Genomic DNA, 26400 nt, shown 5'->3' with positions numbered 1-26400 from the left:
TAAATGCATATTGTCGACAATGAATTCTTCGATCGACATCCCAAGAAAGGCAGAAACAGCGGTGAGATAGAGACGACGAGGACGCATCAGTACCTACTGTACCTAGTTTATGCAAGTCCTGGCTCGCCCGAAATCACTGTCACTTGTCAGGTTCTCGTGAAGCCATGTCAATGGATGATGGTCCGATCACCCATAGCCTTTGCTTTTTACACAGACTCTCGCAAGCGAGACCGCAACGGTGGTGCAGATAAAGGATCAGATCCGACTTCTGCGCCCTCAGTCCTGTATCGCGGACGAGGCATCGACACCAACTGACTGGTACGAGATTTGCTGGTTGGGAGTACGGAGATCTGGAGTGGAATACAGGTGTACTTGTTGGGATGATTGATGTATTGGAAGCTGCTCTTTGCCAAGAGGGTTCATGGTCTCGAGATATGCAGGAAGGCGAGGCACTTGGAAGCCACCCAGAGTTTGTTTACCATTCAATGGGATTCCACTACAGGAGGTATGGTATGCGCTGTTAAAGACGATTTGGCATCGACTCGTGGGATCAAGGCTTTCACGCCGGTACCTCGGGTCGTGCGCCCAAGTTGATTGCTTATGGATCTGATGGTCCGTTGCTGTGCGAGTCTCCCGAATGGCTTGAAGATTGGACTTGGCGGGCGAGTGAAGCAATGATGAATACTCTGTTTGAAGTGATTGTTATGCAGAATCCGTGCCACCATCCAGCGTCGATATTGTCTCACGCCGGTATGCTGGATTCCGAGGACGATGACCTCGGACAGCATTAGCAGGTCTAGGTGAGAAGCTTAATGAAGGGCTGCATCTGCTGATCATGATTTCTGATAGATGTGGTAGGTGGGAGAATTGGAATGATGAGAATGAAATGATTGCTTCTGTCGACTTTCCAGAGGTGGGGAATGGTACTTGGTAATTGAGGTAGTGGAGTGGTAAGGTATAGGTAGAGGTACTGTACTGTAGGTAGTGAGGCGGATGAGGCTTTGAGGTTGCACAAGCCGGATCTTTTCTGGATATGGTGAGAGGGTGGGTGTTGGTGTGTGGGTGGCATGGTATGGCATGGGCGGCGGGCGATCTTGTGTGGAGACGATGGTGTCAACAGATTTGGGGACGTTCCCGCGCGTTATAGTGTAGTATTTTTATTGTTATTAACGACCTGATTCTCTCGAGGTATGGTAGCTAGCTAGCTATGCAATGAAATTGACAATAATTCTCACACATTCCTACCTACCCTACCTACCCATCTGCTTTACCATCGTAGGTAGGTACCTAAGGCTTAGAACTTAGACTGGTAGCGAGGTGTTTCAGGGGAAAGGCCGTCTTTTAGCGGCCTTTCTACTGCTGTCATGTCTCAAAATAACAACGCACCCTACCCTGAAATGGGGGGCCGCCTTTTGGGCAGCCGCGTTGTTTCTAGGGCCGGTTCATACCTACATCGCAGTTACATTTCGAAATTCTGTACCTTAGCAATAGCATGATGACCTTAAAACAGCAAGGGAAAGTCCCTCTCTTCTCCACCACAACCTCAGCTTGGAGCACCCTCAGCTCCCTGTCAAGCCTGTCAAATCAAGCCTTTCACTCGCAACATCTTAGGGCGGCCTTAGTGGGATCCAGTCCAGTACTCCGTACTCTTGCCTTCCCTAGCCTAGCCAACCGTAGTCCCTTCAAGGGATGTGGATGTATCCCCTACCTACGGGGAAAACCACCAGACCCCATATTACTGCCATTATCTGAAAAAAGCCACAAGCTGGTCTGGTCTCAGAAACTCTCCGTCTTTCACTTTTCATACTTTCTCTTCCTCCTCACAGAGTCAATCTCCAGCCTGCCCATGTATGTACAGTACAGGCCGTACTTACAGTCAGGCATGCATACGAATCAACGATAACGACTTAAACTTCTCTTCTCGCCCCGTCCGTCCCAAGTTCAACCCTCTCCACCCTCTATACTCTCGGCCCCTGGTGGTGAAAAAAAGGCTGTGGAACGTCATTTAGCACAACCCTGTTTGGAATTCGATCTCCAGATCCAATTCAGCAAAACTCACGTTCCTGGCCCTCGTCCTCCCTCCCTCCCCTTGCTTCACCGGCGCAAAGTTTCTCCCAGCGCAAGACAACACACAAGGGACTCAAATCTTCGACCCTGCGGCCCTTGGATCAAATCTGGCTTCTTCTGCTCTGCGGGTGCCTGCTTCTACTTCTCCAAGGTCCGCCTACTTGACGTTGCATATGACAAACGAAGGGGTTGTGTCGCGCGACCAAGAGCTTTGCCCTACCTCTCGCTCTCCCTCGCTTTCGATGCTCAACACCTCATGAACTCTTCCTTTTCCGCTCACCATTTCCGTCTTCACTTGTAAATGAGCTTGCAGCATAGTCGCTTGTTACATACCCCGACCGTCTGCCTTGGTGAGATTCCCTCCGTTTCTTCCTTCGGCTCAGCGCCGCTCAGCTCTCTTCCCTACCCTTCCGTCTGATCTAGCCCGCATCAGCCTTACCACGTCCATGCTGACATCTACCATCTTTATAGTCATATAGATCTACAACCTGTCAAATACCTAGTAGAAAGACTGTTCTTTGGTAGAACAATTACCGGCCACACATATCGGCTCTTCCAACATAATACGAACCCTTCCAAAGCCCTACCTAATTCTATATACACACTTTTTCCACCGCACAGGCACCTCCATGTCTTCTACTACTACGAATAGACCATCAGGCGCCATGACGAACGCTGTGAGTGCCCATGATTCCTGGTAATTGAGTGTGCGTGTTGCTGACTCTGTAAAAGGCGCGGTCCCGATTCGGAGGAGATTTTGGTGCGGCTCCCGGCAGACCTAACAACGATGAGAGGAACTCACAACCCGCCTCTTTGACCCAAGCCTTTGGCAATGGCGGCTCCTGGCAAGCCTCGAGTGGCATCTGGGGTAATACTGCAATTGGTAGTGGATTTGCCAACGCCAAGAGAGAGGTTTCACGTTCTCGAGGTGCGTTTACATGTCATGACAAGAAGTTCGGCCGTACTAATGTCGCGGTAGCGGCGGTAGAGGACGACAGTGATTTTCCAGTGCCCAGTGGATCAAGTGCCCTGAGAGCCTCATCCCAAGCCGATCCATGGGGGGCACCGGCGAATGGACCGTGGAACGCTCCAGATACCACATCCCCTACTACTCTTCAATCCTCTCATAGCGGAAGCACGTCCCCGTCTCATGTGCGGAGTAGTGTTCCCACAGCTTCTCAGACAACTCTATCCGAGCTGCAGAACCAATACCAGCAATCACGGATTGGGCAAGCCACAACATTCCCTAGGGTAACTCCCAAGAGCAACCTTGATCCTTCTTCTGGCCCCTTCAAGTTCGGCCGAAAGCCATCCTTCGTTTTCCCAGATGACAAGGAGAACTTGAGTCAATATATCCCTGGCCCAGATGATTCCTACGACTATGATAATTCAGGCAGAAGTTTCAAGGGAGATCATTTTAACCAACCAAATTACCTGCAAATTAGTGGCAGTGCGTCAAGGGATGGCAGCATGCCTCCTTCAAGGTCGTCCGATTCTGGTCTGAACGGAGGCAGCCTGCCTTATGGGACCACTTTTGGGTCTATTGGACACACTCCGAACAATTCGATACACTCGCAGCGTCCATCGTTTTCCGGCCCGGCCGTGTCTTTTCCCCAAGGTAACAGCTCACGATATAGTGATCCGGCACAGCATGATTCCGATTTGAGTGATCGACTTGGAGGTCTTGCATTTGGTGAAGATTCACTAGACAACCCAAAATATGCACCGCATAGCTTTTCCCAGAATGGAAATTCGATGTGGGATGTACCGAACGGACCCAAAAGCCTGACCTATGATCGCTATGCGTCACAGCCGTTCCCTGACCAAGGGTATTTCAAACCTCATTTTGGGGATAGAGGATCTGTTTCTCCTGCAGATAGCGACTACCGCCGTGGCTACAACAGCCCAAAATATTTCTCTGCAGCGGGAACTCCGCCGTCAGGGTCAGACCAGATTTACCGGCCGGTCTCGAGGGGACAACGAATCCCGCAGGGTCCCAGCGAGCTCGACCGAAGACTCATGTTCGCTCAACAACAATACATATACCCTCCATTCCAAGGTCAATATCCTCATGCGTACGATTATCCTCCACCAAACTTCAGGCAAGGGAGTGTTCCGTACGGATATCACATGCCAATGCCTCCATATCAAACAACGCAGGGCGTGCCAACAAGACCGAAGGAGCAAGATGTTGGTGTAGGTGTGCGAAGTGTTCTCTTGGAAGAATTCCGGTCAAACTCCAAATCAAACAAACGATATGAGCTAAAGGACATTTACAATCATGTCGTTGAGTTCAGTGGGGACCAGCATGGATCACGTTTCATTCAGCAGAAGTTGGAGACTGCAAACAGCGATGAGAAGGAGCAGATTTTCCGCGAGATTCAGCCCAATGCTCTCCAGTTGATGACCGATGTATTCGGCAACTATGTGATTCAAAAGTTGTTTGAGCATGGTAACCAAGTTCAGAAGCGCGTACTCGCAGAACAAATGAAGAACCATGTCATGGAGTTGTCAATGCAGATGTATGGATGTCGTGTTGTTCAGAAGGTCGGTAGTCAAATTCCTCTGCCATTTAAAATTATTAACTCCGGTTTAGGCTTTAGAGCATGTCCTTGCGGATCAGCAAGCTGAGCTCGTCGATGAACTTCAAGCCGATGTTCTCAAATGTGTCAAAGATCAGAATGGCAACCATGTTGTGCAGAAAGCCATCGAGCGTGTCCCCACTGAGCATATTCAGTTTGTCATCGAAGCTTTCAGAGGTCAAGTACATGTTCTCGCCACTCATCCTTACGGTTGCCGAGTCATCCAGCGGATATTGGAATATTGCAAACCTCATGATCAAGCCGCCATTCTAGAAGAGCTCCATCAATGTGCTTCGATGCTCATCACGGATCAATACGGCAACTATGTTACCCAGCACGTCATCCAACATGGGAAACCAGAAGATCGAGCAAAGATCATCAAGATTATCACTGCGCAGCTCTTGACCCTGTCGAAACACAAGTTCGCATCAAACGTGGTTGAGAAAAGCATTCAGTTCGGCACGGATGAACAAAGAAAAGCCATTGTTGCTCAGTTAACTGCCATGCACAGTGATGGGACTAGTCCGCTACAGCTCATGATGAAGGATCAATACGGAAACTATGTGATCCGTAAGTTTTCACGCATAAAATGCACTGTATATAGCTAACGCTCTTGCAGAAAAACTTCTAGCACAACTCAAGGGTGCCGAGCGTGATGCGTTTGTAGAAGACATGAAGCCGCAGCTCGTCCAGCTCAAGAAGTACAACTACGGCAAGCAGATCGCCGCCATCGAGAAGCTTATCTATACTGGGCCGCCTCCTTTTATCAATCCATCTTCACTTGTTAGGCCCAATCATACGATGCCGATGGAAATCAACTCCAGCGCCCCAACACCAATGCTGACAAACGGACAAAACAGCCCTCAAAGCAGTAGCCTCCCCAGCACAAGCGTGAGCACAATCGACGATCCCACAGACAGCAACTCCGGTAAGACAATCGGGGAGATCGCTGAAAAGACTTGCCCGGAGGTCGTCATCAACGGCGCATAGACTTGCCCTGGATCTTCGTTTCACATGTCTTGGAGCAAGAGAATCTCGATCACTCGAATAAAAATACTCATTAACAGGCGCGTCAAACGGCATATGGATTGGATTGGGAAAATTTACTTTTATCTTTCAATGGCTTCTTCGGTTTGCGAAACTTCGGACTTCTCTACATGATTATCACAAGGGTTTGGATTGCCAGGAGTTTTTGTGCTCTTCCACTCTGTCTTAAAAAGAATGGAGTTGTATGGATGATATATGGATATGGATATGGAAATGGCTACCTCATGAATATTGTTATGTTACGAATCGATCGGCTCTGGACGAGAAGAATCATCATCTCATCTCGTCACCGACAAAAACCCACGAGCAAAAAAGATAGGTCTGACTTGGCTTAAGCTATTTGGCCATTTGTGATTGTTTTACTTGCCTTGATTTGTCTTTACCTGCCCATGCAGGCAAATGTCTTTCGTCTCGCGTGTTCATTAATACCTTTAACTGTTGATGATGGAGTATTATGGAGGAATATATGGCGAGCATGGGATTCGGATATGGATATGGTACGGGATATATATCATTTTGATTGGATTGGATTGGATGAAGGGAAGATGAAAAGATATGTTTTGCTTTTGGGGGTGAATCAATGCATTGGGCACACAAGAGATGGCATGGCATGGTCAGAAGCATGGGTGGATGGGTGGATGGATACGCATGCATGCATCTATCTGGCTGAATACAAATCCTTTTGAGATCTTGAGATCTTCCATTCTTACTTCATCCCTTCTTTGTTGAGTGTCAGCAGTGTCCGTTGGAAGTGGTCGGTCGTTAGTTAACGCCAGCTATGCGAGTATTTTGAAGATTATCTGCGAGTTTTGGAAGGAAGGAAGGAAGGAATGATAGAGCGTTGAGCTATATATGCCCACGACAACAATCGCATGATAGAGTAGTCCATCCCTAAAAAACGTTTCGATGACTAAAAGTAGTCACTAGGACCAGCACCGAGTGCAAGTGTTCAGCAAGCAGAGATGACCTCTGCGAACGACGTCAAGAGTTTGAACTTAAACCTCGGAAAGAATATGGCACGGCATCTCAAAGACAATAAAACATGTCGCCGACATATTATTTCCAAGCTAGCCGCTTTTCATTACATTGCAGTAGCGATGAATGACTTAGCTTGTTGTCAGGGATTGAGACTTCTTTGCTGTCAAATTCTTGCATGCTGACAGGCTGTCATGTATGTTTCATCTGGGAATCCTCATTCAATTTCCGATCTTGAGCTTGAGCGCTATTTATCACTGCTACTGTATGCATGTCTATCGGAGTGGGTAAGCATATGGTCTTGTCTGTCTTGGAACGAAAAGTATGTTGTGATGTTGCTATCGACTTCTTCTGTGGGTTTCCAAGCTTGGAATGGATGGCATCGGGTGTAGTTTTATGCGTTTCTGACTGTCTGTCTGTCTGTCTGGGAGGGAAACAGCGGGGCTTTGGAAAGAGAGGTGCGAGGGGTATATGATACTGTCACAAGTTCGTGGCGGTGAGGTGTTCAATAACTAACTACCTACCGTTGGAGCTCTATACTGACTTTTTTTTTTTTTTTTTGGTTTTCTGTGGTGGCTGTCCTGCTCTTATATTCTGTCTGAGGCTCAGGTGTTGTGCAATAATAAAAACGATCTTCCCTCTCTTCTCTCTATCTCTCTCAGTTTCGACTTATCTAGCTGATGTATAATATAGGTACACTGCCGATGTGCTGGTCTGGATATAGAGTAATGGATCTGGAAGGGTGGTCGTAGTCGCTGGCTCGAGTGAGCTTGCTCATACAAGACTCGCCGCGCCTGTCATTGAATGTAATAGTTTTGCATTCTGTGAGCAGAGGTTTCATTTTGTTGTGGTTTGGTTGAACTGAAGCATTGCTGTCAAATTTTCAAGTGCTGTCACTGTCGTCCTTAAAGTAAAGTTGGTTCTCGTTGTTGGGAAGGTAAGAACAGTCCCCCAATTGTGAATGTTTGATGGGACAGAGCATGAAGTTAAGAAGTTGGGATAGTGTTAGTCGCTTTCACTTTGACTGGATTCCTGATATGGTAGCTAAGGTAATTGGTAGTAGCTAGTGGAAAAGCTATAGGGTCTTCATCTTCATATATACTTCTAGATGTCCGTCGGTTTATCGACTTCTCGGGGTTTCACTTGACAATTGCGAGACGTTCGGAATCGAATTCGGACACTTCCTTTTATCATTATATCATATATAATTTGCCTTTTCTAGATCTACCCTCCAGCAAGTATGCTTGCATCATGTCTTTCTGCCTTGCATGACCGTAGATGGTTAGAGTGAACAAAGCTCTGTGTGATTCGGTCATTAGATCAGACTAGGAGATCTTTCTGTTCAACTAGCTAGCTATATATATGTGCTCTATATTCCATGCTCGTGTATGGAAGTCCGTTGTCGTTAGTTTCTGTCAATAAACGAACTGCTACCATTTCATTATTTTCTCATTCCCACGTCACCCCCATAGGAACCACCGTCTGCGTATCGTAGAAGGCCCCGACTATTGTGAGTGCGGCTTTTGCATGGTGATTCTTTTGTTCGCCTGTAGATTGTATCTTTCATGCATCCTGCCATCTGTCATTGCTGCCTCTGTCTAATCGACCCCATATTTATTCGTCATGGGCTGTAGTTCTGGAAGGCGAGAGTCTTGTTCCTGTCTTATCCAGGCAGGCGCTTGGCGGATATCGTCACTCGCTGTGTAGCCTATCCTGGATTCTTATAAGTCAGAGCTAGGATGTAATTGGATACGCATCTGTCGGATTGGAGTTTCCTATCCTGCGGCAACATTGGAGTTTTCCTCTCGTCGATTACCCTAACATACTGTTTTAAATTTCCTCTTCGTAGTTGTCTTAGTCAATAAAGCCCTTATATTGATGCTCTACCGAACCGTGACACATACGGCGCCTTAGTCGAGTTGACAGCACATTGGATGCTGATAGCAAAGAGCCCCTTTGAAGCTGCTCAACGTATATGCTGTAGAAGAAACGAGTTCGGAGTATTTGGAGTATCTACAATGTAGTAAGCCAAAATCGTATCAGTAGCATTCTTCTTGCCCCCATGATGACTGATAGGTGAGTAAGTAGGCGCCTGTGAGCTGGGTGTAAGTGTCGCCCATGAATTTGCCATGATACGATTCTGTAAGTTTATAAGATAATGAAATTGTAATGACATCTTCGACAATTGAGATAAAATGTTGGTGTCTCCCTCTACCCCCACGCACCAATGCCAATATATATATGTTTCTGACTATCATATATACCAATTGAGATTTATCAATCAAGTTTGAACATGCAGTTCTTCACTTCAGGTTGTTTCTTTCAGGCTCGCAGAAGGTAGGTATTGTTCAAGTGAGGGAGCAGTCTTCTCAGCCTCGATATTCGCACCAACCCTCATTCATGCTGATACTCGTCTCATCTGTCGTCTGTCGGCGAAAGAATAGAAGTCGTGAGCGGGAAAAGTGATGCGAGTGAAAGGAAAGAGTTTGGAGTTTCTGTACGCTCTTCGATTTAGTTTTAATCAAAACATGGACAAGGATTAGATGCAGTCGGACGAAGTTAAAGTTGATACCAAATGGGTCTTAGGAGAGAATTTCAAGAAGGTAAAATTATTACCTACTGGCAAAGAAACACAGAACTTATTTGAGACTGCCTAGCAGCTCCGTCTTCACTTAGATAATCGAGGTCAACAAACCTCGGACTTGATCAAGCAAACTTGGGGGAAGATAAACTTTTTGGCAACAAGTACCACTTCCAAGTTTCAATCACAGGTGCCGCTTGCTCAGCACTTGCCCCCCAAAATTCTTCCTCCATTCAGCATACCGTCCTACCTTACGACTCATAGTAACCTGTCCCTTATCAAGGAACACCGTGTATATTTCTTTGACAGCAATCGCATAAATGACAGCAATGTCGAATGCAAACAGAAACTTCTCGGATTTCCGTCTTCAACTCCAGGGGTTAACTTTGTAATATTCGCGGATGTTTCCGAGGATGCATCGATATAACATTTTCGTATTTCGACTTCTACTTCCATCCACATAATCGATAAGGCATAGTGCGTTGAACGAATCTGCTGTCTCCGTATCACCCTTGGACAATGTTTTATATACTTCGAGCTGAGCCATAAATGTCTGCTTAGAAAGCTATGGCATGGAATGTTTAAGCAGTAATGATGCACTCTTAAAGTTTATGCAAGACACATTTGAAGATTCACCAACTTGGTAACTCGACGTCCAAGGAAGCATTAGAACCTAATAGGCGCTAACATAGCGGGACTCTCGTGGCATGTTCAAGGAATATTTCCATCCAAAAACGCTATATGACCGCCCATCAGCTATGAAAGGTCGCCCTGGGGAGACTGGTCCGCCATAGATCTAGTTCAAGCTAGAGGGTTATTGTCACTCGACGCTTCACTTTCGAGAAAGCGTTTCCGTCAAGCAGCTACACCTTATAGCCGATCTACTTAAACGTTTGCAAAGATAATAATTTGTGACTCTCAAACTATGCGCAGTTTGACGGTCCTCCCTAGATCAAAGAAAAAGAAAGGTACTTCCTGTGCATTATTTCCGCATTCAGGAGCGGTTGTGATTATGAATGCCTGTTGCCATAATGCGATCACATCCTTCTGGATCGGTATGCGTCGAAACAGAATGAGCAAGTCGTGGATAGCAGGATCCTGGTGGTACATTGTATTATTTGAAGCATGTAGTGAGGTCCTTCTCTCCTTTTTATGTACGAGGAATGCAAAATGATCATTCTATGTATATATGCCTTCACCACATCAGCAGGCTCTACAACAGTAATCGTCTATACATACACCACAAGCTTCAGATTCTACAAAGCAAGCAGGTTATAAAGACTTCAAGCAGTTCTTAGATTATAGTTTTACATCCAGGGGAAACGTGGAATTGGAACAACCGTACGAGAATGCGACAGATTGCCACTTGATAATTTGCTGTCAAGGACTCCGCTGTTGTCACTTCATCTCCACGCTTGACAAGACAATGGCAAGTAGTTGACACATGAAATGGTTACCTTGTCAAAGCGCGCTGATGATTCTTCAATGCTACATTGACTCGTACACTCGTCCAATATAATCGTAGACTTTCGAAATGCCTAGGGTTTACAAAGCATGATGTTGGCTCCACAAGCATATAACAAAACGTGATAATATCCACACTCGAATACATCCCACTTGGCGGGAAGGCTTTCGAGGAGTGTTCCGTGGCCTGAAGGCAAAGAGACAAAATTGAAAAGGTGGGTCTCGCAGCTTTGCAAGATTTGGGATTCCATAATTAAATTACAATGGACTTTTGAGACTTTACGGGATATACGGAGGAAAATTGTGGGCATAGACGATACATACCGTAAGTGGAAATCCTTCGTACTTCGTAAAAGGTCGCCGCAGAATAGACATGGCTTGCCTCGAAGTACTGAGCGCTCTATGGTCGTGATTTGTGACAATAATAAGCGGAACTCTGCACGGATAATGTTATGTTCTTGAAGATCTTGTTGGTGATTTGCTGCTAGGAGTAAAAGCTTCAGCTATGCATGGAAATTGGCGCCATATTTCCTCACTGTCTATCACGAATCAGGTCATGGCTGGTGACAATCTCTTCCTAGGTAAGTATTAACAAGACGGAATGTTTCCTTTCATTAATCTCATCAAATGCCGTGCCGTGTTTGCAAAGGAGATAATCCTTTTCGGTGGCTTTTATCGTACGTGTACGATGTTTTCCCGTGCTACAATTTACAAATCGGAAATACCGTATGGTAATTTGATCCTTGTGGGGCAGCGTCGGCAGTAGATTACATTATGTATACAGCCGGCTAGCAAAGTGTTCTTTTGTATCCGTAATGGTAAACTGTACATTATTCGGTGTGTAAAGACTTGTACCTGGTCTATCTCCATAATAGGGTTGGTCTGTGTGGTTTGGTCTACCGACGCCATGTCGCGCATCAGCGGGAGGTATCTACGCGGCGATCATTCTAGTTTACAGTAGCTGTTGGCGGGGAAGAAAAGGAAAGAAAAAGGCAACTTAGGGAAGTCGAAGTCAAAGCTATCTCATCTCAGGACTCGGGGTTCGCCTTAGACTCTCAACTTCAAAGGCTTGTTCCTTTGGTGCGCGGGAGCCAGCGCAGAGAAGCGCAGAACCGGCACGCTCGCTCAGTCAGTCTGTCACACTTCATCATCAACAGGGTTCAGCAGCGAAGGGTCAGGGATTCCCTGTCTTTGCTAAACCTTAATCTTAGCACTCACTGCGCTGTGACGAACGATGTGACGGTAGGTGGACGACGTGGATTTCCCAGATCCTCTTCCGTACTCGTGTGGCCATGCGGCCAAGCGACCATGCGGCCTAGCTGTGGCCATTCCTCCTAATAGAGCAGCCATTTGCGGGGATAAGGCCCCACTGTCGCATTAGGTGCCCTTTTCCCTACACATGGCAGGGGCTTTGACATCATGCTGGGTTATATAATGGCTTCTTCATTATATGCTCGTTTAGTCCATCGATGGAGTTTAAGACGAGACGAGATGGATGATATGGCAATAATCAGGACCTCGAGAAAAAGGGACAAGTAAGTAATCAGCAAATCTCAATATCAAAGAATGAAAACTCCCGAATCTCACACACCCCCTTCACAAGCCTAAAATCTATGTGGCGACCGACTACGGTATCTGCAATCTGCAACTGCAACCCTGGTCGCAGGACGCAGTCGCGCCGGAAAGTGACAAGTGGACCAAGACCAGATTCTCGGCCTAATCGTGGTCTCACTTCATCCTTGTGAAGATCAAAGAAAATTTCACTTACCGAAGCAAAAAGTCTCCTCATCTTGATTCTTGATCCACCAGGGAAAAGTTGGGGGCGGATTGATTGGAGGGGTAATCGCGCTAGAGGGCAGATCCAGGGGTCCAACGAAGAGGGGAGGGGCTTGGTTTTGTTTCTCCGTACTTCGTACAGTACGAAATACGAATGGAGCCTTTGACGGAAGAGTAGAAGTCGCCGGTGGGTACAAGAAGTATGTAAGAATCATTGAACAATCGATACGCGTACGGTACAAGTTGAACCGTACGAGAAAGTGATCGTTCTTCTCCAGCAATTATTGTTTTTCTCTTATTGGATCGCCCCTAGCCATCGGACTAAAAAGTCCCCATTTATGCCCCCATGGCATTTCAAGAATGGGATTCTTCTTAGTGTACTCCGTAGGTAAGATCTCACTCACCACTCAGCGGCCCTATGCCAGGTTACTTAGCAGGCGCTGTATCGGATTCCCATGACCGTTACGGCGGGAGTGCTAAAAGCACCCGCAGTAGCCCAGGACTAAAGAGAGATCATACTTTCGTAGACAAGAAACCAAACCAGCACCATTCAAGCCCATTAAAATAGTTCTATCTCTATATCAACGTCGTCTCAAGACTCGGCTTTGTTCTTCTCAGCGCTTGCCGCGAATCTCCATGGTAAGGAGCCAACCTCCGCTCCCACTTTCGCGGACCCGTTATGTCGCTTATGCAGAAGGGTCCCTGGTGGCTCCTTCAACGCTCCTCCATCCCGTACCGTATCTGCTGTTGCCTGCCCTCATAAACATGCCAAAAATATAATCTTTCCCTCTTTTAAAGTTTGGTCGCCTCCCAGAAGAGCCTTTTCTCCGAGATAGATGTGCGGTGAAGTCCCTGAATCAGGTGGAGCTTGCGATTCGTGGAGTATATACATGTATGGGGAGTAATATGCAAGGTGGACCACATCAATGTGCTCTTTGGCGTAGATGGGGGTTTGTCTGGTCGGCTACCCCGGATGGATTTGGAGAAGACTTGCCCGCCGGCATTTGGCGGGCTACTCAAGTATACACCGGAATATGAATCGTGGTCATACTACCGGTATCAGGTAGAGTGTCCAGGTCTTAGACCCGACACCGAGTATCAACTGTATATATAATTCTCTTAGCATAACACCTAATAAAGTTGCGAGGACTACGGATACTGTTCCATGCATCTTGATTTTTGTCACTTTATGCCGGTATTAGTTTCGTCCAGCGTTAAACGAAAGCTTAACGATCCTAAAGTGGTCAAATAATGAGTAAGCATAATTCCAAAGTCCTATTTGAGAAGTGATGCCGCTGAAAGTAGAAGGTGGCTGATTGGTTTCTGCACCTTGCAAGTTGTACGTAGATATCGTTTGATCTCCCAGAAGCCTGCTGAATAGAAAACTTGACCGCCGGCACTCCGAGTCTGTAAAAGCGGTAAGGAAGAAATAAAATCACCACATGCCGCGTGGGTCCAACACGGTATTGTATTAAAAATAGGTGTAGATTATTTTGGGCGCGGCCATTTTTGAGGATATGCCGATGTCCTCATTCGAATGTTGTATTCATCGGAAAATTGGAATAACCAGAAACATTCTTTCCCCTGTACAGTATTTTATAATTCTTGCGTCCTGGAATCTGTTCACATGAAGGTGGGATCATCGTAGCCTTGGTTTTTCTGCGACTCCTCATATCTCATCACTCGGCTGACCCGTCGTTCATGCGCAAAACATAACCGACAGGATGTTCTCGACCGGGCCAAGAAAGCCTAAAAACGATTTTTTGGCATATTTGTTTCCGGATGTTTCATTTCATATGATGCAAGTATGTAGCAAGATATACTATGCGTCATCCTGTTATGAATTTTGAGAAAGCTGTTGAGTCCCCGTGAATTTTGCTACATGAGTTATTCAGGACCGGCGACTCACTGCTTCCCAACGCCGTGAGAGTGGATCCATTGCGTATAGATGATTCTATTGGAATGCCATCGTTCTGGATACGTGCTTGGAAAGGCAAGTCATGATTCGGAATTAGAAGGCGTCTGATTTGAGACACCGTAGCCCTTCCCTGTTTCTCCGCCGCCACTATTAGGTATTGAAGTTCTCACTCAGCAATGCCCTCAAATGGATGTCTCTTGGACGAAAATGAAGAAGACCCCTGAGCGATTCCTACAGCCACCGACGAATCGTGACGACTTACTGTAATCCTGGTCAGATCCTGTGGTCACACACGCACACCCACCCACCTGTTGTTGCTGCAACTAGAGCACGCATCTTCAGGGTTTGGATGCTTCCCAACCTAAATCTTTTTCACTAGAACACGTTTTTCTTCTAGAGCCGATTTCAAGGAAGGCCGCCACTTTTGAGATCGATCCCACGTCCCATACCCCCGTAATCTGCCTGTGCAGTGGAAGAGAGCGAGCAAGCGCTGGTCCCTTCAGTCTTAACACTTTCCCCCGCAAAGAGTACCTACTGAAGTACACATCGTAGAGTCCGAGTTTGATTGAACCGAAGCGCGCGATATTGTATTGTACTGGAAACCAACGCCTTTGCTTGCATATTGCAGCCCTCACTACCGTACCGTGCCTCTATCTTAGCCTTCCCGCACATCTGGGTCGCCTACGCAAGCGTCGCCCCAAGGCCAAGTCCAACACCACCACACATCACCAACGGCCCAGCTCACTAAGGAGAATTCGTCAGTCTCCAGTACCTATCAAGACTATCTATCAAGGTGTCCCTTCACCAAAGATACCCTTCGCGACAGACATCACAACCGAAAACGCCTAATCAACAGCCCTAAAAGAGTCCTCGCGAAGCGTCCGACTTTTCTCTCAAGATTTAGGGCTTGGGCCTGCCAAGAAATCCTTTCCGAGGCCCGTCAACCACACATTCAGCGCTAGTAATTGATGAAATAAGTTAGCTCTCTTTCACTTACTCCCTTACCATTATCATCATCCTCAACAACGACCGTCAGACGCATCGAGGAGCCTCTGCGAGTCTCGTGTCGAAGACTCTTCACCCGGAGCTCTACAGTGACCTTTGCCACACTCGTCCGCCGTGCCAACACTGACAAATTTGCCGCCAACAGGATTTTTCCAAGCCCGACTGCACTCCTCAGTGACTCGTGTGAAATTTGGCATATGCCACAGAAAGCAAGATATCCATCAAAACGAACTATCTGAAGTGATTTGATACCTCCTCGAGACTTTCCCTGCCTTGAGAATATCAAAAGATCTCATCTGATTGAGCAGTACGTTGTCAAAGGAGCTATTTTACTATCGCATCGCTCCCGCACACAGACCGCGCCAAAACTACCCTTTTAACTCCCCACTGGCATCAAAAGGACCGGGTCCCTCTACACCTCTTCCACTTTTTTCGTCGTCATCCGCTAGACTTCGAAGCAAACAACGCCAGTACACGATCGCGATACTCGTAACCCCACGAGCTATCTCGGGAGCTGCGACCAAGTCCAAGACGGTGCATCAGCTCAACACGCTTCGAAATAAAGATACGACGGATAGAGAACATAGTCAAGGACGGCAGCGCTTGTGCAGGCGGACCAGGCATATCTGACGATACAAGTAGGCCGAAACAAAGCGTCTGTCGAAGCCGCGGTTAGATCCCTTTTCACACGGGAAATAACACAACATCGAAATCCTCACGATTTCAACATCCTCCACGCAGAGCATAGATCTGCGAGAACTCTCGCAATATTGTCTGAACACCTTCCTATTCGAATTGCCGGGGAATTCGTTCAATTCGCCGAACGTCATCTCGCAATCGGAAATTGAGTTTGAGACTACGACCATTCCGTCTTCACATCGTGTTCTCGACCCTTCCCTCATCATCGGAATCTCAATATATCCGTCATCTCAAATCACATTACCCCCAGATCTCCAATCAGACGGGCCACTATCAGATCCACCTCGCAGGAAAGCTAATCGAGAATAGAGGATCGCCTAGATCAGATCTGCCTCGCTCCTAGCTGTTTTAGAGATAAGTCTAGCAACTAGGCAACTACTGGAGTAGTAAGTAGTGAATTATTCGAGACTGGGCCGCATGTGGACTGGCGAGAAGTAGAACCCATACACATTCCAGACTACTGCTTCTAGGCGCGCCACTAGAGGAGACCAAGAGCCAGTCTCAACCGATCTAGCAGAAAGTAGGCCATCCCACACTCCAACCTCGGCTGAATAGGCAAGGAACAAACCAGAGGCTCCAGAGCAAAGTAAGCCGGAAACTCTATTGGACATCCACTATTATTACCCACCCACCGACAATCTGTTTGCAGAGAACCGTACTGACTGACGGCGACGGTAGCTACCAGTAGTTGAGTACTGGTACACAGTAGAAAGTTTGCAAACAAACTGCACTTGCAGTGGTTTCCGCAGCGGGGCTACGGTACTTGTTGGAGTCCGCCTTTCGTAGTAAAGCAAGCAAGCAAGCAAGGTATACAGCACAGGATAGTACAGCACCGTGCTTGTTCACAGGCTCAGATTGGCGTCTTTTCCCCTGCATACCTTACAGTGCAGGGTACGGAGTATTCTGGATCTCGCACGCGCAGTTCTTTCTCGGGATCTTCCAACTGGTGCCCTACAATCCCCACTCTCACTACTCCACTCACTCACTCCTCCACTCACTCTCCCAGAGTCCAGAGTGGTAACCGCTAGTGCCTCGGTGTAGTTAGATTGGGCGCGCAGACAGGCGACAGGTGTCGAGAAGGCGAGTGGAGCATTGGTCCACCTTTTATTACGCTGTTCATCGGTCAGCATCAGAAACCTCCACGACGCGCGAGTCAAGACTCAACTACTCCTCCCCGCCCCTCACCCAGACTTTGGCTGCATCTGCGCGTTGCATTGCACTAGACACCTCTTGGGTTAGGCGCTGCACAAGACGATAGCAGTCTTAACTTCTTTGGGCCAGCTAAAAGCGTTACAACGGTACCTCAAATCTCGGACTTGACCTCTCTCGGCCAAAACCTCTCATCCTCAACTAGAACTCGACCATTATTGCGAACCTGCGCACCTTCGAATCTGCGCAAGGACTCTGTCTGGCCTTTGGTCTTTGGTTTTGGTGACGCTCGCGTTTGATTTGATTTGCGCATCATCATTGTAATTGTGCTGTGCTCAGAATCAGCTGCTTCCGTATCGTACCGTACCGTACCGTACGTACAGAAATCTGGCTGGCTGGACTCACTACTCACTCTGGTCTGGATAGAAAGACAGACTGCGCTGACGGACCGACCGCATCTAACGACAAGAAACGCACGACAGAAATCCCACTCCCCCAGTATTATTGCTATTATTGCTTGCTTAAAGTTCGCACGCGCCCCCAATCCTTATTTTATCCACACACCCACCGATCAGATTCATAAGGTATTTTTACCATTGAATCCCCGAATCCTTGCATACCTTCAAGCTCTCCGTTACTACCCATCCCACCGTCGACACGGGATCGTTCAAGCTTGAAGCTACCGGCATCCCATATCATCTCATCTCGTCCCAAACCATCCAGCCACGCACGAGTACGAAAACAGCACTGCTAGTGCACCCTACTCGACACACTACAGCCACTGCGGTCATAGTATCACTATTGTCCCAAAAAAAGATCGAGTCCAATCCTTTGATCTAAGTACTCCGTACGGATCGGCAGTCGCGCACTACCCAAAAGCATTGAATTGAGTCTAACAGTATTGATCGAACTTTCTTCAACGGCGCCCACCACCACCCACCATCAAACGCACCATCTTTGTCGCCTCAACGCACCATCGCACCTACCCTGCCCACCCTACCCTACCCTGCCCTACCGCAATCGTCCTGACCTAATTGGCAACACCACACCAAAACCAACGCAGTAGGCACTACTCCAGCGATCCCCCCCCGACGCGCTTTCTTCTTTCCACTACTTTGTGAACGCACGCACACACGCCCACGACGCTTGTGGCTAGCGACTTACGAACTCCAGATTCCCGGAGCCGTAGTATGTCCTTGGTCTCTACTCAGCATCATTCCATCAACTCATTACATTCAAGCTCGAGCGCCGACATCGACAATCACTCTTCCAAGACTCCCGACGACACTGAAGCTACTCTAAGTACGCTTCTTGGGGTATTCGCACACTCTGAGCACAGCTCTATGGACAGAGGCCCCACCGAATATCCGCAGTCAGGTTTGCATTCACCATATCCGCACGCGTTAAACAGCGCCCAGTCTGAAGATTCTTCCGCAGATCACGCGTCTGCTGCCCATTACACTCCTCAACAAGCGCAGGAAGTGCGATCGAATACCTACTCCTCGTCCGCAACACCCAATTCCGAGTACGCCGTATATCCTGCTTCGGCGCGCTCAGGTTCTTTTCCAGAACATTTACATCGTCAGTACCATCCAGCTAGCAACCACAGCGGTAGTAGCGGAGGTATGGCCCAACCAACAAGTCCGTCAATGCCTTTGCAAGATGGCCGTCCAAGCCATCAAAATCCCCAAGTCAAGTCTGACCAGGATGTTCCTATAGATCCATCAATCGCAGCCTCGAGCCCGACCTACCCCTCCCACAACGGCCAATACTCTCCATACCCACCACAGGAGATGCAGCACGGCTATCCTCCCCAGCACCCTGGTGGCGCCATGTACCAGCAACCACGACCCGACTGGGCTGGCTATGCCAGTCACCCTCAACACCCAATGCAGAGTGGATACGCGGTGAGTGGTGCCCAAACACCAACCTCTGCGGCTTCAGCTGGTGGACGACCTGGTCAAGTAAGCTTTTAGAATTATATATTTTGGGATCCTGGGACGCGTCGCGCTTCCTTTTCTTTCTTTGCAAACTACTAGAGTCGCGAAGACGATGCACGACGCGTACGCGAACTGCTCTAACCTGCTGACGCCATGACCGTGTTTTCGAGTAGTCTCGAGCATATCCCCCATTTTCGGAACGCACCGAAGTTCGATTGCTAATCATCCACCATTGTGATAGGTCTACTCGTTCGTCCCCATCCCAGGTGCCCAGCAACACAAGCGTCCTCGTCGAAGATACGAAGAGATCGAGCGTATGTACAAGTGTGGGTGGAACGGTTGCGAAAAGGCTTATGGCACTTTGAACCATCTCAACGCCCATGTCACGATGCAGTCACATGGCCAGAAGCGTACGCCTGAAGGTATGTTTTCCCGCCCTCTCTTGACATTGTTTTACTTGATACTCTATTCCCGATCCCCGATCCTTGTGCGACCGCATTAGGATGCTAGATGTGTCTATAATTGTTGTGCGGTATTAACGGTGTTTTCTTGTGTGGGGGGGCGGAGGCGCAATTGTTCATGTATTGATGGTTTATTTGAGACTTTATCAAAGGCGCTTGTGAACAACGGGCATCCCTAGTCATTTTCTTAGGCGTCAAAGCTAGCGAGTTGTCTGGGGATGCCCTCACAGCTCCGAAGCTAGCAAGGGGCTACCAGATCTTCGGGTCTGTCTGGTGTAACGTCAACACGCTAACGTGTCACCTGCTGCAGAATTCAAGGAGATCCGAAAAGAGTGGAAGGCTCGTAAGAAGGAAGAGGAGAACCAGCGCAAGGCTGATGAGGAGCGTAACCGCGCTGCTGCTATCGGTGGTGCTGCTCCTGAAGGCCAGTCCAGCGAGGGCCCCCCCGCCCCTGGCTATCAACAAGCTGGTCGTCCTCCAGTCCAGCTTCCGCCGATCGGGTACCAACCTGGCGCACATGTCCCTGGACAATATCAAGCTGCACCTTCCGGCGGTGTTCAACAGCTCCAGGAGTATCCCAACAACGCCCAAATTCAATACACTGGCTACCCAGCTTCGCCTTATGGCGCTCCTAACCAGATGTATAACCAACGTCATTACACCCTCTGATCCTTCCCCCTCCAGAACCAGGCTAATGTTGTGAATAGATAACCCAGCATCCAAGTATGAGCATTAGGTCTGTCTGGTGTTGCTCGTCGACTGGCTTTCGCGACGACTTCCATTACTCGTCACTCTCGCAAGCATCGGTGGATACTACCAATCAATCAGCAATTTCTTAGTAGCTTGCGCACTTGTACCATATGGGTCGCTGCTTGCATTTACTTCGGTGTCCATATCAATTTCTACGTTCTTAGACGTTCCCTTTTCAGTCGCGCTCGGCAACGACAACGATACGCACGCTTTGATGACCTTTCCGTTTCTTCTTTTGCCTTGGGAACTAAATGGGAGGTGGTCGGCTGCATTATCTGGCTTTCACAGCGGCGTCGTGGACTGTTAACGAATACGTTTGATTTGGTGTTAGGACTAGATTTGATTATGTTGTTTGGTTAATGCATTGCATCTGCTTTGCATGTGGTTACTAGACCACCCTCTTCCATGCATCACATCATGTATCTGGGTCCGGTAGTTTACTTTTCACATCGTGGCCTGATCAAGGTTATGATTTTCCCCCTTTCGTTCTCTTGCAAAATTCATCTGGTAGCATACACGGGGTCACGCACATTCATGGAGGGCGTGGGGGCGCGTTGGGGCACGCTGGTTTGTTGTAATACTGCTTATGTCGCGCATATTCGACCCCTTTTGTACCCAGAGAAACAAAAATCAAAAGAATCGAAATTCATGCGCAACTCATTGAGGCCTGGTGTCGTTGGAGCGAAGTCGGTCACGGCCTGCTTGATTGCCTAAGCTCCTGTGAAAGTTTTAAATTTGAAATGAGAGTTTGTAGTGAGCAACATCTGCCGCCAAGTGGCAAGAAAGCAACTGCGCGGAGTCGATCGGGGTTAACTGCTAGCTAACATGATTTCCCTTGGTGACAATACGCTTTCAAAGCCAGTAACCAACAAAGAGTAAATAAGCGCTGCCGCTATCTAGCTCCAAGAACTTATGAGATCGGATAAGCCTGTTTTGCAGGAGAAACTTATGTTGATTTATTGTAGATTGACAGACAGGTATAAAGGTGAAAGTGCATTGTATTGTGTTTCTCGGAAGATGCCATGCTTGCTTGCATTTGTTAATGTTTGTGTGCGGGGGAATATGGCTTTGTACTATTGGTTGGGTTTGGATTTGGATTGCTTTTGTTGCGTGGTTGAAAGGGAGATAGATGAGGATGGGGGACGGGCTGGGGTTCAAGAAATATATTTGCTAGTTAATCATTCCTAAGACTGTAGTGGGGACTTGGATGTTTCAAGTGAAAGAAGCTTTGTCGTGGTTATTGGGTTCTGAGTTCCGAGTTTCGAGTTTTGCTCTTGGGATTCCTTTTTGGAGGTGGATTGTGTTGTGTATGTAGGTAGGTGGTTGGTTTGCTGGGTTTGCCTTGACGAGATCGGATTGATGCTATTGAGCGCTGAATGAATAATATGTCATGCCATTTGTTCGCTTTTCAATGCACAGCGCGCTGTTACAGTAGACGGAAGGCAGGCGCATATCAACTGCAAGTTGGGATTAGATGCTTCATTGCTCTTGCCATGCATGCATGCAATAGAGCGGAGTGGAGTGGGTGAGATGATGAAATGGCGGGAATTCTTGTGTGACCTGGGAGTGTTTGAACCGTGATTCGAGTGGTTTGGAATAGTCTGGAATTCTCATTCTCATTCTCATTCTCATAGAGAGGATCGCATTATGTAGGTCAGGCAGCAGCAGGATTAAGATGTAGTTTCTGTTTGCTTAGTTCTCCATTTCAAAGCTAAGGTAGCTAGCTAGTTTGCAGTTGACCGATTGGATCAAGTACACCTGTGATGGTCTCAGATATGTTCCCGATTTCTTGTTTCCCAAAGTCCTCCATTCCATAGCCTCAATTCATCAAATGTCACCAGAGGGACATTCGCACGCTCCGTGTCTTTCCTCGACAGGTTCGTTATTTGAGCTTGGCAACACTAGCATCGATCTGGGCTATGCGAGCATCCATTTCGCCTTTGAAAGCATCGTGCTGCGTCTTGAGAGATTTCAGAAGCCGGTACGCGGATCCCCCCTCTTCCACCTTGAAAGGCACTGGTGCTATATGGGCCAGGATGTACGTATGAACGCTAGCGACTTTCTCGCGGATCTTCTCGACTTGTTCGCGCTTGTCCTTGTACAGCATGTACTGGACTGCGTAAGCCTTCAGGTGCAGATCGAAGTCCACGTTTTTGATTTCCATGCCATCGGGTGTGGGGGATATCTGGGAGGGTACGGGTGGTTTGAGTGGGAATGAGGGCAGTAGGGGCTCGATGAGGAGGATCGGATCGATGTATCGCCAGACGTCTGGGCTCATGGCTTTGATTATGAGGATCCAAATAGGCCAGTCGCTCACTTCTTGTAGAATGCTGCAGGTGCGCGCCATCTTGATGGGTGGTGTTCGGTTTGAAAATGTTAGATGGGTTGTAGAAGCAAAGGGATGCCGGAGTTGTGGGATGTCAAAAGGTATCTGGGTATGTTTCCTGTGAAGAAGTTCTGCTTTTATGTGTTCCAGGGCAGTCTGAATCCTTGTGATTCATGTTTTCCGGTCTGTTCGTGAATCTTAACCATTTCGTGAATCCTCTAGTTCACTTATACATCTCGGTGGATGTATAAGTGCCCCAAGTTGATATATATCCTAGTGCTGATTCACGTATACCCTTCTTTATACGTGAATATTAGACCAACTCACAGGCAAACTCGGACCAGTGATACGCAACGAACAGCAAAGTGAAGGAAACGGAAATCTAGGCCTCATTTCTGAAGCGTAGATCTAGATATTCAACTTACCTACATGTCAGCGCACATTTGAATCCTCAAAAATACACCCACCGGTCCCATGGCCCACTGCAAAACCACTAGTCTGGAGAGCAGTAGAACGGCGCCAGCCCAAGCGGCTCTTTTATATCGATCCGTTTGTCACATGACTTGTGAGCAATAGTTCTTGCTCAGGGAAGCTTGAGGGGGGCTTGCCAATTCTCGCAGTGTAGGTATTGGTATCACATAGTGCACTCGGCTGGCCTAGTAATCTGTCTCATACGATGGTATCTGTTTTGGTTTCTAGGTGCCTAAGTCTAAGTGTGGATGACGAAGGCGAAGAGGTTATGGCCTTCCCCATATCCCTCTACTAATAATGATGACAGATGTGCCTAGTAATATCTGAGTCATTGAGCTCATCTGGTCGCTGAAACACTACTGGCATTTTCTTAAGCACATGAGTGCCTCTCCTGACTTGAAGTTCACGGTCTCGATCTTTCCGCAAGGCAAACGGAAGAGATATCTCCCTCTTGACTGGATCCGAGACTATATTAAGCGAAGGTGGCTACCCAGAAGGCAAATGCAGAGGAGGTAGTTAAGGAAGAAGTTTGATCTAAGGGTTTGTGTTGATAGGTTAGTGGTGCTGTTAGAACAGATGCTGTGCCACTGTCTCTGCAAACATTCCTCTTCTTATTAGCATCCAAAGGTTCGGGAATAGAAGCTTCAAGCGTTATAACACTCAAGGATGTCAAAAAATCGCGGTATGTATTAAGTGTACCACTCCCCATTATAGTCAGCCGTATAGGTGGCCTTACAATATTCCCGGCAATCTGGGTATCGATTGATGCCAATAACGGCAATGACACGATAGGGCGCATTGGACGTAACTAAGATATTGCTTCGATGAAGATCAGCACGAGTGAAGGTGATGGCAAATTGTGAGTTGCGGTATGGATCAGGAATAAGAAGGATCCAGCTAATGCATTTCCAATCCCTATTTAGTCATGGAGCCAATCGGTGGAATTCATTGACTAGAGAGAAGGGGCTAGCGGGGGCTTCATCTCGTCCGTGAACTTGATATCAAGAAGAGGTTGGCGGTTGACGTGACCTTGAAGAATTAGCTTGTAGGTATGTCGATACTTAAGAAAACTCTCACCTAGGAATTGATTCTCCGGCTCTTGTTTTAAGCTTCCCAGCTCCGACAACATCACTCGAGCTGGCACAAATATCTATCCTCTCTGGCTTCTTCAAGTAACGGCTTTTTATGGCGAACACCACAAAATACCATAGGAGTTAACATATCCTTGAATAAAATGCCCAAAAGAAAATTTGTCTGTAATGGTGTGTAAGGATTTCATCTTAATAGTTTCATGACATATTTGGTACAAGGTCGCCCTCAATCTACCAGGCTCCAAACTCCATTACTCCTTAATCTGATTTCACCTCCTGCCCGTCTCCTTTCGTAACCTTCCAGCAGCAGTTGTAGGCGCAGGCTCTGGCCACGTTGATACCGCATCTTCCATTTCCTCTAGGAATGTAGTACTATTATGCACACAAGTTCCGCCTATAACAATCCTGATTCCGGGAGATGAGGCGTTGATCTGTGACACAGTCTTCGCCTCCTCAAAAGTAACACCCCCAACTATAAACAAGATGATATCCTGTGGCTTGTCCCGAGTTGAGCCTCCGCCTTCGATGAACGGATATTGCTGTTCTCGTAACCGTCCTTTGATGAGATTCTGGAGTGTGAGTTCCAACCGAGGTGAATGTTGTGTGTAGACATTTTCGACACCTTTGAGGCCCTTCAACCGGTCTCTGGCCCCTGAGAATATTCCGGCTGATTCAAACATATCTGAGATTCCACCGGTGGATTGAGTTTGCTGCAGCGATGAATGGTAAGTTAGGAGTTTTGCAACGAGGTCGATGCGTCGTTGCGGGACATTTCCGGCTGCGCCTAGTAAATCTACCAAGATTGGTAATGCATTGGAGGGATGTTTCTCATATCTCAGCGAGTAGAGAGCAACGAGCCGTAGTTTGGAGTCAGGAGTGACAGTTGGGGACTGTATAAGTCTTTGAACGTTCTGGTTCCCATTAGTAAATAATAAAAGGTTGGAGCAAGTAAGCTTACTCTTAAATCGCTAGCATGGTTATCATTACATGCCAGGCTCTGTTCCACCTCACTGACCTCAAGCAGATTCTCCGCGCCTACTTTCCTGCTCAATTCGCCAACTAGAGTAACATGCTTGCTCACGTTCCCAGAGAGCTTTCGAAACTCAGGGTATTCCTCAATGAACTGTTTCATGTCCGCTATTGACTCAATGTTGGAGCTGTTTTTCGTTTTGGACTGATATTGCTCAACATAGTCTTTGATGTTCCCACCAAGATCTCCAAAATTCAAATACATGTTCTTCTTAAAAAATGGGTCTTGATCTTGGGATAATACCACTTCCTTCAATTCGGGCCGGATATCTGGAACTTCACTTAAATCCACTCGGCCATTTTGTATTCCCAGGAGTTCGTGGACCATAGCTTGGTATGTCCACTGTGTCAAAAGAGGTGTAATTGGGTCATCTCTTCGATCCAGTATCAGCAATATTGGGGGTGTATCGACCTTTCTGAAATCAAATAGTTGTTCTTCTTGGGTCATATGATATTTCACTTCCGTTGCCAGCTTTTTTGCCAGCAAGCTACTCTTCTCGTACCGTATCAGAGGCTTCTTCTTCAACGACAACAACACCCCGATCAGTCCCTCCGTAGAACGCTGCAGCGCGTCCGTATTCCACATATCTGGGTTGGAACTCCATATGCGCTGCCGCGGGAATCCAATGTCCAATGTAAACAGATCTGGATTGACCACCAGATAGTCCGCAAAATGCTCCTGCACAGCCCTAACTACCTCATGATCATCTGCCTCTGCCAGTCTTTCCAGAGACGACTTCTTTACCACATTGCTGAAGTATATGTTGTACTCTCCATACTTGGGGTCTCGGAATTCGTCGATGAGGAACTGTATTGAGTCTGCGGAGGGCCGTACGAAACATAGACACCTCAAGTGTCTCATCTTCTCGCGATTTTGGTTGTCGAGGCGGTCAATAAGGTAGACCTCGTGGTTTAGGAGGGCGGACTGCGTAATAGCTGTGGAAACGATCGATACGGTCTCGCTGTCGAGTAATAGGATCTTCATTTTCGCTGATGGAGTCCCTGAGGCGCTATCCCCTGCCGACACCATCTTCGAGATGTATCCCGATACAGCTTGCACGACGTCCAT

The 26400-nt window shown here is 47.5% G+C and overlaps 3 protein-coding genes across 3 annotated transcripts; 2 read left to right on the top strand and 1 right to left on the bottom strand.

Moving 5' to 3' along the window:
• Positions 1-2696: 2696 nt before the first annotated feature.
• Positions 2697-5639, top strand: APUM1 (Pumilio-like protein; the record flags this gene model as incomplete). Its single annotated transcript, XM_031147228.1, has 4 exons — positions 2697-2744; positions 2800-4614; positions 4664-5219; positions 5269-5639. The coding sequence occupies 4 exons, from the start codon at positions 2697-2699 to the stop codon at positions 5637-5639; spliced, it is 2790 nt and encodes a 929-aa protein (XP_031007796.1).
• Positions 5640-18453: 12814 nt separating this feature from the next.
• Positions 18454-20333, top strand: CON7 (C2H2 finger domain transcription factor; the record flags this gene model as incomplete). Its single annotated transcript, XM_031147227.1, has 3 exons — positions 18454-19227; positions 19445-19625; positions 19975-20333. The coding sequence occupies 3 exons, from the start codon at positions 18454-18456 to the stop codon at positions 20331-20333; spliced, it is 1314 nt and encodes a 437-aa protein (XP_031007797.1).
• A 3350-nt stretch (positions 20334-23683) lies between these two features.
• Positions 23684-26400, bottom strand: Vps45 (Vacuolar protein sorting-associated protein; the record flags this gene model as incomplete). Its single annotated transcript, XM_031147226.1, is given in 4 exon segments — positions 23684-24019; positions 24538-24565; positions 24576-25213; positions 25261-26400. The coding sequence occupies 4 exon segments, from the start codon at positions 26398-26400 to the stop codon at positions 23684-23686; spliced, it is 2142 nt and encodes a 713-aa protein (XP_031007845.1).

This window comes from Lachnellula hyalina, assembly GCF_007821495.1.
Source record: "Lachnellula hyalina strain CBS 185.66 chromosome Unknown contig00023, whole genome shotgun sequence".
Classification (NCBI taxonomy): domain Eukaryota; kingdom Fungi; phylum Ascomycota; class Leotiomycetes; order Helotiales; family Lachnaceae; genus Lachnellula; species Lachnellula hyalina.
The sequence above is the reverse complement of the archived record's forward strand: the minus strand, read 5'-3'. Positions and strand labels throughout refer to the sequence as shown.